This window comes from Nilaparvata lugens, chromosome 11 (genome assembly GCF_014356525.2).
Source record: "Nilaparvata lugens isolate BPH chromosome 11, ASM1435652v1, whole genome shotgun sequence".
NCBI lineage: Eukaryota > Metazoa > Arthropoda > Insecta > Hemiptera > Delphacidae > Nilaparvata > Nilaparvata lugens.
Window position 1 is genome coordinate 17418809 of NC_052514.1, and position 16285 is coordinate 17435093.

The window sequence follows — 16285 nt, forward strand, 5'->3', positions numbered from 1 at the left end:
TGCACTTTTGAATGAATAACACTCTAGTTCCTATTGAATTTGATTTTCGCGCTACACAGTAATGACAGGTTGTGCCTTGGCTTACCATAATGGCCTAATCCTTATTATTTCATTCCTGTGTCAGAGAGAATTGAAAATTCATAATTTTTCTTCCTGTTTTTTATAAGATGAATAAAAATAAATTTTAAATAAGTTAAAATAAGTTCAATATTATTCAATCATCCTTGTGACGAGCAACAATGACTTTTCGTCTGTTAAATTGGCAAACCTCAAATCATTCATCTTTTACAGTTTTCTTCTCATTCTCATTCATGTCATTCAATAATGATCAGTGACAAAAATGGCGTATGTGAATGTTGCAGAATGGAAACCTGATCAAGTGACAGACTGGCTGAAAGGTAATTCTATATTTTGATAATTTTATCACTAGATACTTTCTGATTAATCCCCTCTTCCACTGTTCGATAAGTTGTGGGCGTTCACATGACATTTCGTTCGTGCCCTGACATTTACCCCTCCCTTCATAATGAAGTTCCAGGGTCAATTCAATTAATTTTTTAAACAATTCCAATTTTTAGTATAAAACGTCAAATATCATTATTTAAAAACTCTTTATTAATATTAAACTAGATTTATCTCTCAGTTTCTATATTGAGCCTAATCCTTTTTTCAGGAGACTTTTATAGTCGTAAACAATAGAATGTAGACTGCAGCAGATAAACTTTTAGTCCAATACATTCAATTAGATACTATATTTTGGAAATTTTCTATTCATCATTTACTGTTTTAGTTATACTATTCATTGATTAAATTACTGTAGTTATAGAATTGGTTTCAACAATTATGTATTTTCCTTTACAAAGTGACAAGTCACTTTGTATTGTTGGGATCAGGTTATAAATGGTTGTAATGGTATGATTAGGCTATGAATAGTGCATGGAAAAATAAAACTATTTAAAAGGAATTTGAACTTATTCTACTTCAGGTCATGACTCTAGTCTCGGCTACTATTGGGTCGCCAAGAGTTCTAGCGAGTTGCGGGTCTAGAGTTCATATTGCAGTCCTTATATACTGTACACTAGAGTGGCCAGCCGAGATCCCAGATTTTGGTGTCTCACTCGAGTCCCCAATCTAGGGGCCTATTGCTTGTTGAAATACCAACTATTTATACAAGAAGTCAATTGGTTATTAGAATAGGAAAGCAGTAAACTATCAGCTTGTATTCTATCTTGTGGGGCCCTGGTGTCTGTTGTCCCGGCTTCCTTTACACACGGTTTTCAATGGTTGCTCGCATTACACCAGACCACCAGTGGGTCACCATTGGCGGCCGTGCGTAGAGCACGCTGGACACCAAAGCTGGCAATCAGCTGGTTGCAGGGCTGTTGATTGGCTACCCGAGTGAAACAAAGACGGTCGCCAGAATATGCAATATCAACAAACAGCCCCTTTTGAGTTACTTAGACCCTTCTTGAGTCTACAAAACTTTTGATTTGTTTAACAAAATCAAATTTATCAGAAAAAAATTGTTGGTTCCAAATTGTCAATGATTCACATTCAACTAATGCTGACAGTTTAAAGTATAGCTGAGGTATTTTTCAAAGTACCTTTAAAATTGCAAAGTTAATATTTTGTTTTCGTCAGGATAATTTTCCTTCACACCTAGAAGAGACTTGGGTGGAGACCATACTGGGCGTTTTTCAGGCACTAACCTAATCAGCCAATCTGAGAGCTCCATGCCCTGCCAAATCTGAAACGCCCAATATGGTCTTGCTCTAAAGACCTATCTCTAACCTGTAAGTCAAACTATGAGGCAAGTTCAGAAATAGCAATGATATGAATAAGAAATTAATATCGTCGAACCGGCGCCCGGCCAGACTGCTTGCGGAAAATTTGAATATTTTTATCAAGGGCTACTTTTGTTGATCTCATGGTTTGGTCGATACGTGATATCGGCCTTCAGTCTTGTCGGTCTTCAGTTTATTATAGTTTTATTATCAGTTTTTGATATCGGTCTTCAGTTTAGCCGACCGACAAGACTGAAGGCCGATCTTTACTTTAGAAAGAGCCCTTATATTATTATAGAATGAGTGAGGAATGTTGATACCTTAAAAAACATATATAGGACTTTAATAATACTGATTGGTCATATTATTTGGGTTCTCAGTTACTTATAGTTCATTATTAATTTGTTTATGGTTATTAATTTGTAATTTATCAAACACTGGATCGATCCTGTTTTTCATTCATTCTTATGGCTTTTATTGGCAAAGAGATCCTTTCGGATGTTTTGCCTTGCCGTATTACCCAATGTCATTTCCTATCAACACTCAAGTTTATAAATTATATTTTGGGTTCTTCATGTTTTCTCACTAAAAATTTTCACTTTCACTTTCTGAGTTTCTATTTTATGAATTTTGATTTTATCGATCCTGTCATTCAACTAGGACCATGAAAATCATCTTAATTAGTCATTTCAAATTCAAATTTCCCAAAATGTTTTTGTCTTTGTGCAAAACCTCACATACAATAACCTAATATTAACAAAAAAAAAAAAAAATTAGCTGTAGGTACAAAAGAACTTGTAACACTCACACTGTTCAGTGGTTGAACTGAAACTCTTCAAATTTTGGGGGAATTATTCGTTGAACACATGCAGCTTACAGAAATTTGATTTTTTACAGTTTTACAGATTTGAAGCCTTGTGAGATCGGACTCCCCAAAGACTCCCATTTTCTAGAACCTAGAACATATAACAATATTGAAACGATAGTTGATGATGGACAAATTGATGTCAGTTTCCGCTGATAGTAGATCTAGACAGTAAATAGAAACAATACCCTTATGAATGAATTGAATTATTTACATCTCTAAAAAACACTGCTTCCTTCAAAATAGCAGTCGGGTTGGAATCACCTTCGGGGGCGTCCCTGTCGTTACGCTAATCGAAAATAATTCTTCTAACGTGGACAATTATTATTATTATTATTATTTAATAAATGAACATATTATGATTGTTCTTAGCAAAAACTCCTGCAAAGTCAGGTCCATTAAGTTTCAGTGAAAGTAAAAGCAATGTTGGTGGATAATAATTACGTTTGTGAAATAATAATTCATCATTTTTTTTGGAAAGCAAGTAGTCTAAATTGAATTTATATTACATTTACAATGCATTACAGAGAGTAGAAAAAATGATTTGATTTTTTTAAAACTAATGTTTTCTATTCTGATACTGTTTTTTAGTCATTAAATGTTGTACATGTCTTTTACAATCCATATCCGATGTTTGGACTGATCCATGGCACGATGATAAAAATAGATTGTAAATTATGCGTAGGAAACAGGAAGCTGTAGTAATTATTTCCCAGTCGTAAACGATAAACGAAGCAAACATGTTGAGACATGTTCCTTCTTGTCTGATGCATGATTTTTGAATATAAACATAATATTTCCCAATAGAAACATTACTTCTACTGTTTCCATACTGCTATATCAATCACAAAACTTGAATCTTGGTTAATTGTGGGAAAAATTAATATGATTGTTCTTAGTGAAACAATATTAATAACAAAATTTCAAATGTAATTGCATGTGGAAAACCAAGCGATGCATTTTAATATACTGTATTATTCTGATTGTACGTATTTTAATCAGAGTAATCACGTAATAATATTCATTGATAAGAATAAAGAGTGTGCATTATATTCATTTGACATGAATTATTGTCCTTGAAAGTTGATAAATATCAAGCTAGTCTCAATGATTGACGGATGACTGTGTATTTTCTTAGGACCACCCATTCATGCTCGTTAAGACGATGAATCAATGAATGAAACTCTTAATGAATTTTAATTACTTTGTCGGAAAGGATATCCTCTGGTTGGAAATGGAGTGGCATACGATTATTTCAAAACAGGGACGGAATCTAATTGGCGGTTCGATAAAAGCGAGACAAGATAAACATGTAAAACGTCATGCTTATTTTTATGTACATTTGATGCTGAATTTTTTATCTTATAATTACATTTTTTATATATTCACTCCAAGTATTGAGCACGAACAAATCTTAAATGATGGTAAATGATGGTAATTGTGTTGAATTTTTCATTCTCACAATTCAATCAATAATTTGATCACACTATCTTCAATTGAATAAAAATTCACCAGTCAGTAAGATAGCGGATGCTAAATTAAATTGTGTTATTTATTCATTGAATTAATATACTGTATGATAATTTTGTGGTTTGGGATTCACTTGCTTTTAATATTCTGATCAGAATAAATCATAATATTATTAAATCTATAAACCTATATATATAAAAGCGAAATGGCACTCACTGACTGACTCACTCAGTGACTGACTGACTCACTCACTCACTCGCAGAACTAAAAATCTACCGGACCAAAAACGTTCAAATTTGGTAGGTATGTTCAGTTGACCCTTTAGAGGCGCACTGAGAATGGATTTGGAAAAATTTCGAAAGATACGCCCAAAATCTGCGTTTTTCCAGCGTTTTCTCAGCTTTATCGAGAACAAATGAACAGAAAATGTTCAAATTTAGTACAGAAGCTCAGCTAGGGTGTAATAATGTTGCGTTAGAAGGAATTTGCAATAACGTCAAATATACGCCAAAAATTAGTGTTTTTCCAGCGTTTTTTTGCTTTTTCTCAGATTTATCAAGAAAAATGAACAGAAATTGTTCAAATTTAGTACAGAAGCTAAGCTAGGCTGTAATAATGTTGTGTTAGAATGAATTTGAAATAACGCCAAAGATACGCCCAAAATCTGCGTTTTTCCAGCGTTTTTTGCGCTATCTCAGCTTTATCGAGAACAAATGAACAGAAAATGTTCAAATTTACTACAGAAGCTCAGCTGGGGTGTAATAATGTTGTGTTAGAAGGAATTTGAAATAACGCCAAAGATACGCTCAAAATTAGCGGTTTTTTGCGTTTTCTCAGTTCTTTCATCAAGTAATAGACAGAAAATGTTCAAATTTGGTACAGAGGTTTAGCTAGGGTCTAAAAATTTTGTGATGAGGTGACTTTAATATTTCATCAAAGATACGCCCAGATACGTTTTTCTCAGCTTTTCTGCGTTTTCTCAGTACTTTAACTTTCTGATGGAATGAAGCATGCTCAAATGAAAAATGCAGGCGAGCAAAGCGAGCCCGCTGATCTTATTTTTGGACGATACAGTCGGGGGTAGACGGATATGGCGAGCGAAGCGAGCCTGACGGCTAGTATGCTATAAAATTAGACCTTTTATGTGTCTTCATCAGTACACTGACTGACTCAGTTATTGTCAAAGACCTTGTTAATATTCAATAATATAAATACATTTCTCTATCAATTCAATCATTGAATATGCCTCTCATAAACTAGGTTTTGTCTAGTAAGATCATAATGTCAACTATTTTTAATGAAGCTTGTGCGTCATTGTTCATAGAAACCCTTCAAATCAGTCAATATAATTAATTTTGCATTTCCTTGAATTAGGCGGTATATGATTTGAACTAGCAGCTAGATTTACACTTGTATGGCTACTTGTTTAAAGATAATAGAATTGGTATTGGAAATGAATAATGCCATCTAACTACATTTTTGGCGTCTTTTATTATAAATTTTACTTGATATGGATTTAAGAAAATGTGTCTCTGAGAATGTTATTCACCCAGGCTTATTCAGAAAACAGTTCATTGAAAATTGAAAATAATCCAGAGCTTAAATTAAATAAAGTTGGTTACAAGAACAAGTTTTACAGAATGAATTGGTGCTGTAACACAATGCAGTCTTAATTGGAACCTATTGTAACATGAATTTTTGACTAGTTATTAATAAGTAATAACATTGAACCATTATTATTAAACTGATAAGAGTGAGTAAAAATTTTCATAAATGTTGCTGTATTGAAATACATTTTACACTTGCTAATGAAATCTATGGAGATGTAGTTGACCGAAATTCACATCACACTCATTATTATTATTATAACAATTATCTATCAAAAAAGTAGAATCAATTTCCATGTATTCTCTTAAAAACGCTTTTCAAGTTAATGTTATTGATGTACTCCTATATCATCCATAGATTGTTGATATAGAGTTCTCTAAGTTTTAATAGTTTTATGGGTCTTAATTTATTACAAGATCTCCTATGTACAGTCATCGTAATATTCGAATTATAACTAAGTATACAAGTGGCAGCTCTAAGCTTTCCAATGATGAATCAACAGAGAATTATTCATGAGTCTCAGAATGTCCAGTAAGGCCATTGGTTTGTAATTATTGCTATTTAACAATGCATTATTCAGTGAATGTTATTTAGTAACACAATGAATAATGAAAAACATACTTTTCCAGGTCACTTGGTGTAGAAAAATTGATAATTGTATCCAGTTGTGAACCTTATTGATCGGCGAACAATACAAAATAATTATTTTGTTTCTAGTTTTAGCATGAAAAAGATTCAAACGTAATTCTATATTTGATTGTATCTTCTTGATGTTTCCAGTTATTCACTCTATGTAGCCCACATATCGATCAGGTAAGGCTACTATTACTTATATTAAGGCTGTGTACCAGCCTTCAAAATTCAAAATTTAGAATGTACGAGTAAAAAGTTTTTCATGTGAAATATTTCAACTTTTCTGGTTAGATGAAGATGAACTCCGTTTGGGCAATGAATAAAAATAATCAAGAAGAGAAGTATTCATTCAATCCTGTTTCTAATTTCAATTCGTATTCTTTATATTTATTTATCACTTTGTACATGCAAGTACATATCATTGAAATGATTGGATCGGACTTTATCATCCATCTAAATTTGGGAGAGAAATAGTTGTAGGTTTGCCTGTCTCTTCCTATAATTTTAATGCTATGTTTGTGATACGTATAATAATAGGTTACGATTGATAATGCAAAAAAATATATAATTCACACTTCCTTTTTAAAAAATATTATTACATATTCAATCTGAAGAGAACTCTCTCATATTTCTATGTTAAATCTTGATAGAAACAGGATTAAAAACATTTATTTTTTTAAATCATGATAGAAACTAGAAAAACTGAAATTATAACTGTTACCTTACTTTTTTTGGTAAATCCTAATATTAACGAAAAGTGCAAATTTGGGAAAATACTGAGACATTTTGAGACCAAAAATGGCACCTTACATTTTCATATTATAAACCTTGATAGTGCTCAAAAAGAAACTACAATGGGAAGGAAAAGGGACAGACCGAGAATACGATGGGAAGATGAGATAAGGGATTATTCAATAAGGATTGGTTATAGAGGATGGATGAGATTTATTGAAGACAGAGGGGCTTGGAGGAATGTTGTAGAGGAGGCCAAAGCCTTAACTAGGCTGTAGAGCTATAGACCTTTATAGAAGTTTAATGTCCGGTTTCTCAGTTGTTCAATAAACAACGCTATAGCTATTGATCCAATAATTTTATGTATTTAATAAATTTTTATTGGTTCCTTAAATATATTTGTAGAATACTATTATATTATCCTAGGATTTATAGAATCCTATTTATAGCTATGGAACGATTTATCTGTTCAATGAATCTGGCAACATGGTATGATCCCAAACCGGCCACTTTCGGCCACAATCTTGGTGCCGGTTGCACAAAGCCGGTTAAATTTTAATCGTAATTAATCCCATGAGAACCAATCTGAGAAGCCGTCTTATCAAAAAGGCCTTCTCTTATTGGTTCTCGTGAAATTAATCACGGTTAAAATTTTACCGGCTTTTGTGCAACCGGGCCCTTATGTTATGGTAACCAACCAAATTTTGATTGTTTATTCTATGCTGCTTGTTGTGAGGTAGGTTATTCCCTATGGTACCTATGGTATCTTTTGGCTGATGTCTCCAAAAAAGGATGGCTGACACCAGATAAGGGCTAGCAATGCTAAATATATAGTGCAGCTTTGGATCTGTTTTATTTTTAAAATACTGGTAACCTACACTTAATTTTTTGATTGAAACCGAACATTTGATATGCATTTCATTTGACACATTTATCCATTCCATAATAGGCTGGATTTTGGCACTATAGTTTATCGAGAGATTTATGGATTCAATAAGTTTATAGAGCGTTCTAGAAACGCATTTATCATGTTTATCGATTCAATGAAGTTGTTGAATGGATAAACAGTTTATAGAATGACTGAGAAACCGGTCCAAACTTGAAAATAATTAAAAATATTTTCTCTATGGAAAAACTGAAACGTTTTGTGTTTCAGGCCTAGACGCAGTGGTAGTGCCGCACATCCACTCGTTCCAGAACAAGCAGATCAACGGCCAACAGCTGCTGAACATCAGTCCCGATGACCTTGAGATACTCGGTGTCTACAAGCTTGGCCACCAGGAACTCATCCTCGAGGCTGTCGAACATCTCAGGAATTTCGTACGTAACTAATTCAAATCTAACAGCAAATTACAAATAATAATTCCTAAAGGCAAAAGTCATTTGATATTGAACTAACTATAGTGAGGTCCACATTATAATGGCAGTGAAGGAAGATACGAGAACAACGTTGCCAAATTGACTCCATTTTGCTACTGAGTGTACACAGCTGTTATTCAATCCATCCTATTAAATTTGATCTGATATTGAATTTAATTCCTTTGATTAAATTATCAATTTCATGTAAAATTAATAAAAATTCGTCAATAAAATATATTATTTCATAATTTGATTCTAAACTTTGCTTTCATAACTGAGATCAGATTTACAAACCTGAAATGGCGGATAATTTGAAAAGCTGTGATTCACCAATCTGAACTTCAAAACAACAGCAATTAAGTTATTCGCTAGGTATTATATTCCAATTTCTTTTGAAAATAGAAATCCTATCTATAATAACATGATTTCGCTGGAAATAATTCTGAAATAACCTTTCAATATTATTTATAGCCTACCGGTACCAGTGTAGGCCTAACCTATTCCGGTAAACTGAAGCATTGGCGAAGTTAGGATGGTCTCAAAGTTATTAACTTTTAAAGTTGTATTTCAAGTATAATTTATTTTTCTCATACGGTAATATCTAAAAATAATTACATTTATTCAAAAATACACTTAAAATCAATTATACGACTCCTCTACTTTAGCATTTTGTTATTAAATCAAAATAAAACATAGCGGCTGAGGATTGTTTGTCTACTTCTGTACAGTCACTGTCAAAAGTGAAATAAAATATTTCTGGCCAACTGACAACTGGCAAAGCTAGAGAGAGATAGTGCTATCTGTTTTGTTGCATGCTAGACAAGGATAACAACACTATTATCAATCATACACTGCCATTATAACGTGGACCTTACTATAGAGAAAATATACCGTTAACATTGCATTATTCGTCTCTGATATTACTCTCAAAACTGTAGTGAGGACCACGTCATAATGGCAGTGGAGAGAGGTGAATAAAAGTAAATTCATATGGCTTTTGTTGGTGTGGAGTCCCTTGCGGGAAGGTCCCACCCCCACCTTGCCTCAATATAAATAATCTAAGCCTCACGACTGACATAGTGGAGAAAGGTAGAACAGTGTTGTCAATTCTCTCTCTTGCCAATGCCTTCTTGAGAGGATAGCTGATATCGGAGTATTTGATTTATAATATTAACTGTTCGTTCTTGTCAAATATGATCGATCATATTCTATTACGTGGCCGATACAAATTGTAAAGTGTTTGTCTGTAGCAATAAATTGATTTGATTTGATTTTGATTTATTCGTCAAGGAAAAATATTTCTCAATGACAATGATCAATAATAAATTGAGGTTGTATTTTTTGTTAATTATATTTCTACATTGCTGAATATTCATGATATCTGGCAACGTTGCAGAGCTAGAGCTGTTAAAACATAATAAGATAAGAATAGCAACAATGTTAATCAAAGGTAATCAAACTTTTTGGGTTCGTCATCACTTAGATAGGCATCTAATAGCTTTTCATTTTGTCTTTGAAATTATTTTAAAGTTGCAATTTTGTAGATACAGTATTTCTATTTCACGAGCTGCTTGGACAGTTTTTTGTTATTACACTGATGTGGCTTAAGCAAAACCGATGTGACTTTTATAATCCAAATTCCACTTCAATTTGTAATGAAATAAGCGCTCTAAGAAGATTCAAAAGAAAACCCAGAGGATGCTGACCGTGTGGAGGGGTGGGAGATGGAGACGGAGAACCAGAACAGATCTTGTCAGCATAATACGAGGGCTATTTTTTTTCAACTTCCGATGTGGTATAAAAAAGAAACTAGTGAGAGTAATTGAATGAATTTATTATCAAAAGTTATTTACATTATTAGTTACTTCTCAACATAGTCACCATTCAGATTGAGGCATTTTTCATACCTGAGTACAAGCTTCTTAATACCTTGTTCATAGAAGTTAGCCGCCAGTGATTTGAGATGGTTTTTCACAGCATCGGAAGCTCTGCCCTCCTAGCATTTTCTTCAGTTGCGGGAAAAGGTGATAGTAGCTTGGTGCTAAGTCTGGGCTATACGCCGAATGGTCAAAAACGTCCCATTTAAACCCGTCAAGAAGATGCTTCGTCACAGCAGCACTGTGAGGACGGGCGTTGTCACCCTTGGCCCCCTTCATCATGAATGTCAACTCGTCCATCTTCAAATTTCCTACACCAATCACGCACTGCACTGTCACTCATAAAGCTTTCACCATATACTCGTTTCATTCTACGGTGAATTTCTGCTGCGGATAACCCTTCAGCTTGCAAAAAACGAATTACACTTCGCAACTCACACTTGGCGGGAGATTCTATCATATTAGCCATGTTTATGTGTTGCTAGATGAACTGGTAATGACGACAGATGGCCGAAAACGAGTGAGGTTATAGTGTGAGATGTGCATAGTCAGCTGCCGCGCATTGTTGGCCAATGCCGCTCGCATTGCCATCTAGCGGCAGGATCGGAAGTTGAAAAAAAAATAGCCCTCGTACTATTAAAATAACAAAATGTATGCTTTCATAAAAATTACATCTTTCAAATAGTTCATTCCTCTGTAAGCAGTTCTAAGCATCTGCTCTGCGCCAAATTTCATTTTTTGCACAGCTTTTATTTTCTCCACTTTTTCATTATATTACTACATTATCCTGTTAAGGCCTATTAATAATTTATTTTTTATCAGCACATCTAAATACATTGACTGTTAAACAATGTATTGAGTAGAGTAAATTCGTATGGTTTTAGTTGGTGGGGAGTCCCTTACGGGAAGGTCACACCTAATAATAGCCTGAATAGCCTAATTTAAGCCGTCAATGGGCCTTTCAACTGTCATACTTGAGCCGAGCCGACATTTTTACGTGTCCATCCGATAACAGAGGAGTGACATTACAAAAACTTTTGGTGATGAGTGGGTTGAACCTGGGATCTCTAGGTTGCTACGCAAGCACTATCCAGAACACGGATCACTGCAATGTTTTGAGTAGATATGTTTTGAAGGATTTGTGATTGTGTTTCAGCATTATGAATTGGACCGGGAGACACTGCAGCTGCTCGCACTGCGTGTCTCGTGCCTCGCGCACAGCCTCTACAACGATCTGCGCCGCAATCACTCCAACTCCCACCTCGTCTCCACGCAGACTCTCTCCGACGTCGCACACATTGTCATGGCTGTCAAACCACTCGTCTGCTGGCTCGATAGGTCAGTTATTAAACCCTCCATTCATAGTTATTCTCATTACAAAGTATTCAATTATATTGATTAATTATATTATTTTCATCACTAACTATATACATTTCTGATATCACATTTGACTCTCGGAAACAGAACACTAAAGTACTACTTTTTCTTCGTAAGGAATAAATGAGATATTTTACTTTCCATTAGTCACTTACCCCCATAGGTACTGCTGTTCTGTGAGCTGAGAGACAATGGAAACAATCCATGCACGAGTGGATGTTGTCTATCATGGAAGATGGCTGTCACACCAATCATCTGCTGTTTGTCTGTGAGGCGAGAGATAATATAAACAATTCATGCACATGTTGGAGTAGTAGATCTTGGAACAGTTAGACCGATTCACATCAATAATCTGAATTTCTGTGTCATAGACTGCTAAATATCACAGTACATGATTTTGTCAATGAAAGCGTTGTGAACTGTTTTTCCGTAGTCGAGCAATTGAAAGCGAACATGAGTCAGCACTTTTATACTCACACACAAGCGCAATTTTTATGTTATTTTCGGTTTCTTTCACATCAATCAATTATAGATAACATGGGTGTCATCTTTATAAGCTAATTTCGGGGTACCGAGCTTCGCTCTGGTGTACAAAAGCATAGAAAATTTATTACGAAAGAGGAAATTATAATATATTTATAGTTTATACAGATACGTTCTATCTAATCACAGTGGATTGAGATTAATTCCCAGTGGAATGCAAAAAATCTCTCACATAGGCCCGGTTGCACAAAAGCTGGTTAATTTTAATCCTGATTAAACCAAATCAGAGAAGACCATTTTAAAAATACGGCTTCTCTGATTGGTTTTCCTGGAATTAATCAGGATCAAAATTTAACCGGCTTTTGTGCAACCGGCACTAAGTACCTGATTGAATGATTACAATAGTTCAACAGCTGAGTCATAATTTTATCTCAGTCCCAGACACATGCACTCGCTCACACACTTCCATTATCGACAGACGACGAAATCATCAGATGTTTTTCCAAGGATGAATAATTATTATCCATTTAATATCCTTCAGCGAGTTTTCCCAGGGATGAGACCTAGTGCAATCGAATTTTTATGTCATAAACCTACTATGTTCCAAATTTCGTGAGAATCGTTTTTGAGATCCGCTGACATACAAACATATACAGGGTGTCCCAAAATTAAACTGCCAAACTTCGGGAATAGGTTCTATGGGTCAAAATAAAGAGAAAATGTGGAAAAAAATTTTTCCTAAAACGCTTCCTTTACGAGATATTCGCCATTTTGTATTTTTTACAAAATAATTTTTATCTTCAAAGTTTTCCAACCGATCGCTATAAAAATCGGTAGGTATGTTCAAATAAGAGAGATGAACTGTAGAAAAAATATTCAACTTTGTCCAATTCGAAAATTGAAAATGGCGGCCATTTCAAACTATCAATCCAAAATTGAACGATGATAGATACCAAAAACAAATTTTTTAGGAAATTTTATTTACAATAAGTCAACACCATAAAAATGAGAATCGGACAAAGCATAACAGAGATAATATCCCTATAATATAATATAATTATATTATATCTATAATTTATTTCTATTATAATGAAATGTGTGGTTCGAGGCAGCAAAACATCAATTCTTTGTAAATAGCAAGGAAGCCTACTAGTCTGTATTAACATCAAATTATGATTTTCTTGGCACTTTATTTTGGGACACCTCTAGGTTTAATTTTAGTTTTTGTATAAACAGAAATTGCTCGCTTAATAGTAGAGGATTTAGTCTACGATGCTCGTGTGTCATGTAAAGTCTAGTTGTAGGTTATTCTTGAGGTAGGTTTTCAATACAAAGGACCATGATGAAGGTAAAATTAATAACATAATTATTGTTTGAGATTTATCTCAGGAAGAAAAATTTGTACTTATTCCCTAGTCACCCAATAGTTATTTGTGATTAGAGACTGATGTGTAACCTTCCTCTATTTTCCTGATGGAGGAAGGAAAAGTATTTTTGTATCAGTAATGCACCCAACATCTTACTTCCACTTACGTTCATTAAAATATATATATTATTTTACATCCTTCATTATTCAACTCATCATGGGCCTTTACTTCAAAGTGCTTGCTTTCCCATATAATCTTCTTATTGAAATTGAATAAAAATCCCCAAGTACTCTCTATCTTCTAATAAATCACATCATGTTCATAAACTAGCATTTATTCATCATACAGAGTGTTTATTATGTCCATTTTCAGTTTATTCAGAGAATAATACCTATTTATTAAAAATAGAAAGAAAAATAAAAATTTCAGTACCCTTTTTGAATTATTCAATCACATGTTTCGGACATTGATGCCATTTTCAAGTGATGAAACCTATTTATTAAACCCTTTGAGATAACACCACAGGAATAATCTGGAGACGTTGAATACTAATAAAATATTTTTAAAGAAGGAACATTCGTTGCTCTTGGCAAAACGGCATGCTTACATTTCGAATTATCGTGCACAAAACAATACTGCAGACCTCTTTTAATCTTCATCGTATAGCTTTTATTCATCAATAACGGTAGTGATGCTATCTTGCGGTAGCCACACACCGAATATGGAAACCCTATTTTTTAGACATGTTTATTCCGATGTGCGCAAACTAGTTTATTTTATGTGTACTTGAAAATGGCCTCAATTAGTTGTAACATGATGTGATTTAAAAATGGCAATTGAGGATTTTTATTTAATTCCAATAATATTTTATTAGCCCTATAAGGAAAAGTGAAAACAATCACTAGTGTTAATATCACAAAAATCTTCAATAGCAGACGCTCCAACGATACCACGCTCATCGTGATACCACACATGTAATCCATATCATATGAACTTGAAAACTTGGATTGTTGATATATTTGAACTATTGTTGCAGACCACCGTTCAATGGTCACCTGGAGTACAAACAGCTGAAGCCGGAACTGCTGGCATGGAGCCTGGAGATGGCAACGAGTGGGCAGCGAGACAGGTTCGCCGAGCATCCTGTCGAGGAGATCAGGAATAGCTCGGCCAAGTTGGCTAAACTGGCCGACTCGCTCATCCAGGACACCAAGGACCCCCTCCTGCTCCAACCCGCCTCCCTCGATCTCGCCACCCTAAAGAAGAGGTCCTCCGACGACCTGGTATGTGCTAGTCTCATTCACAAAGTGTAGAAAAATCTGTATCTTTCAAATATTATATGAAATGCAATCTTGATTTATGATGATGATGATGATGTGTGAGCACACAACATTAAAGCATGCTCCTACAAAATGATAATTTTTATTGAAATGAATTGGAATATTGACTAAATCTCAAGTCTCTTCAATTATGGAAAAATTCCACAACATCAATAGACCTATTCACTCTACAAAATTTATCAAATTTATCTATTTATTCTATCTTAAACTCAATAGTATTAGTTATCTTATTCTCCTTTTCATGTATTGTTTTTCAAATTCTATGCTCATGTGTGTTATGAGGGCAATAATGGTATTTAGTTCCTGGTGCCCTCAAATATGTATATTTTCAAATAAATAAAAATTCTGTATTTGTTTATAAAATAAGTACATTATCAAAATGATAAGGAGAGGAAAAATAAGACGAACTTGTTCTTTTCAATTTCATTCTGTAAGTATTAAACGAAACCTTAATCAACAAAAATGTTCAACCGTAATTGACCATAATCAGCCGTAATTGAACAAAAATGTAATACGAGTTGAGACATTACACACAATTACACACATTACACACTATTCCAAACATTTGTAAACTAAGCTCACAAACATTATATTAGAAAATCATGGAGCAAAGCAAAATAACATGACGAGAAACGTAGAAAAAAAGTTAGATACGTAGAAAGAAAGAAGTAGATACGAACAAAAGATTCACCAGTAAAATATTTTTAAATCACAAATATTGGTTTATTCAAATCATTTAAATATATTCACATGAAATACTATTAAAATTTCACAAAAAGCAAAGAAGATACAAAAATACATCATTGCCTTGAAAAAAATTCAATATGCATAGGCTTATATCAGTTATTCTTTTTTAATTGGTTTAACAGTTCTTGAACACTGGGATGGAAGCTGGGAGGAAGTTCCAAAAGACTCGTTTGAACTGGAGAATCTATAAGAAATGAGTTGATAGTTTACAAAATACTCAATTGGTCAAATGTTTATTGGTTTATACATTTCCTATTTGTGGTCTTATGATTTGTTGCAAAATAATATGTTCAAAATTTTTTTATGTTTTAAACACTTAAAATGTATACAAAGTTGTATTTCATGATAGCTCATAATCATGATTATTAGTTTCTCCAATAATACTCACAATTGTTATATATTTTCAGGGATTTTACATAGTGCCTAGTTTCCATGGAATTCATGAAATTGGTGAGCTGAAATTGAATAGCGCTGCTCATCAATGTGGGAAAATTGAACCAGGAGATGAAATAGTACAAATTAATTACCAGACTGTTGTAAGTACAATAAATTAACTGTATTCCGCTTATATTAATTTGTCATTATTGCTCCAAAACGTTTTAGTGTTTTAACTTGCTTATTTAGTGAGGTTAGGTTAGATTAG

The 16285-nt window shown here is 33.8% G+C and overlaps 1 protein-coding gene across 4 annotated transcripts in view; it reads left to right on the top strand.

Annotated features, from left to right (window-relative positions):
- The first annotated feature begins 248 nt into the window (after positions 1-248).
- Positions 249-16285, top strand: part of LOC111050039 — an 89723-nt gene continuing 73686 nt past the window's right edge. For all 4 annotated transcript variants that reach the window (XM_039437705.1, XM_039437707.1, XM_039437706.1 and 1 more), the window contains exons 1-5: positions 249-398; positions 8249-8412; positions 11485-11666; positions 14592-14838; positions 16050-16178. In XM_039437705.1, coding sequence (XP_039293639.1) covers positions 341-398; positions 8249-8412; positions 11485-11666; positions 14592-14838; positions 16050-16178 — 780 coding nt within the window. In that variant the 5' untranslated portion in view covers positions 249-340. The remainder of the gene's footprint in view (positions 399-8248; positions 8413-11484; positions 11667-14591; positions 14839-16049; positions 16179-16285) is intronic.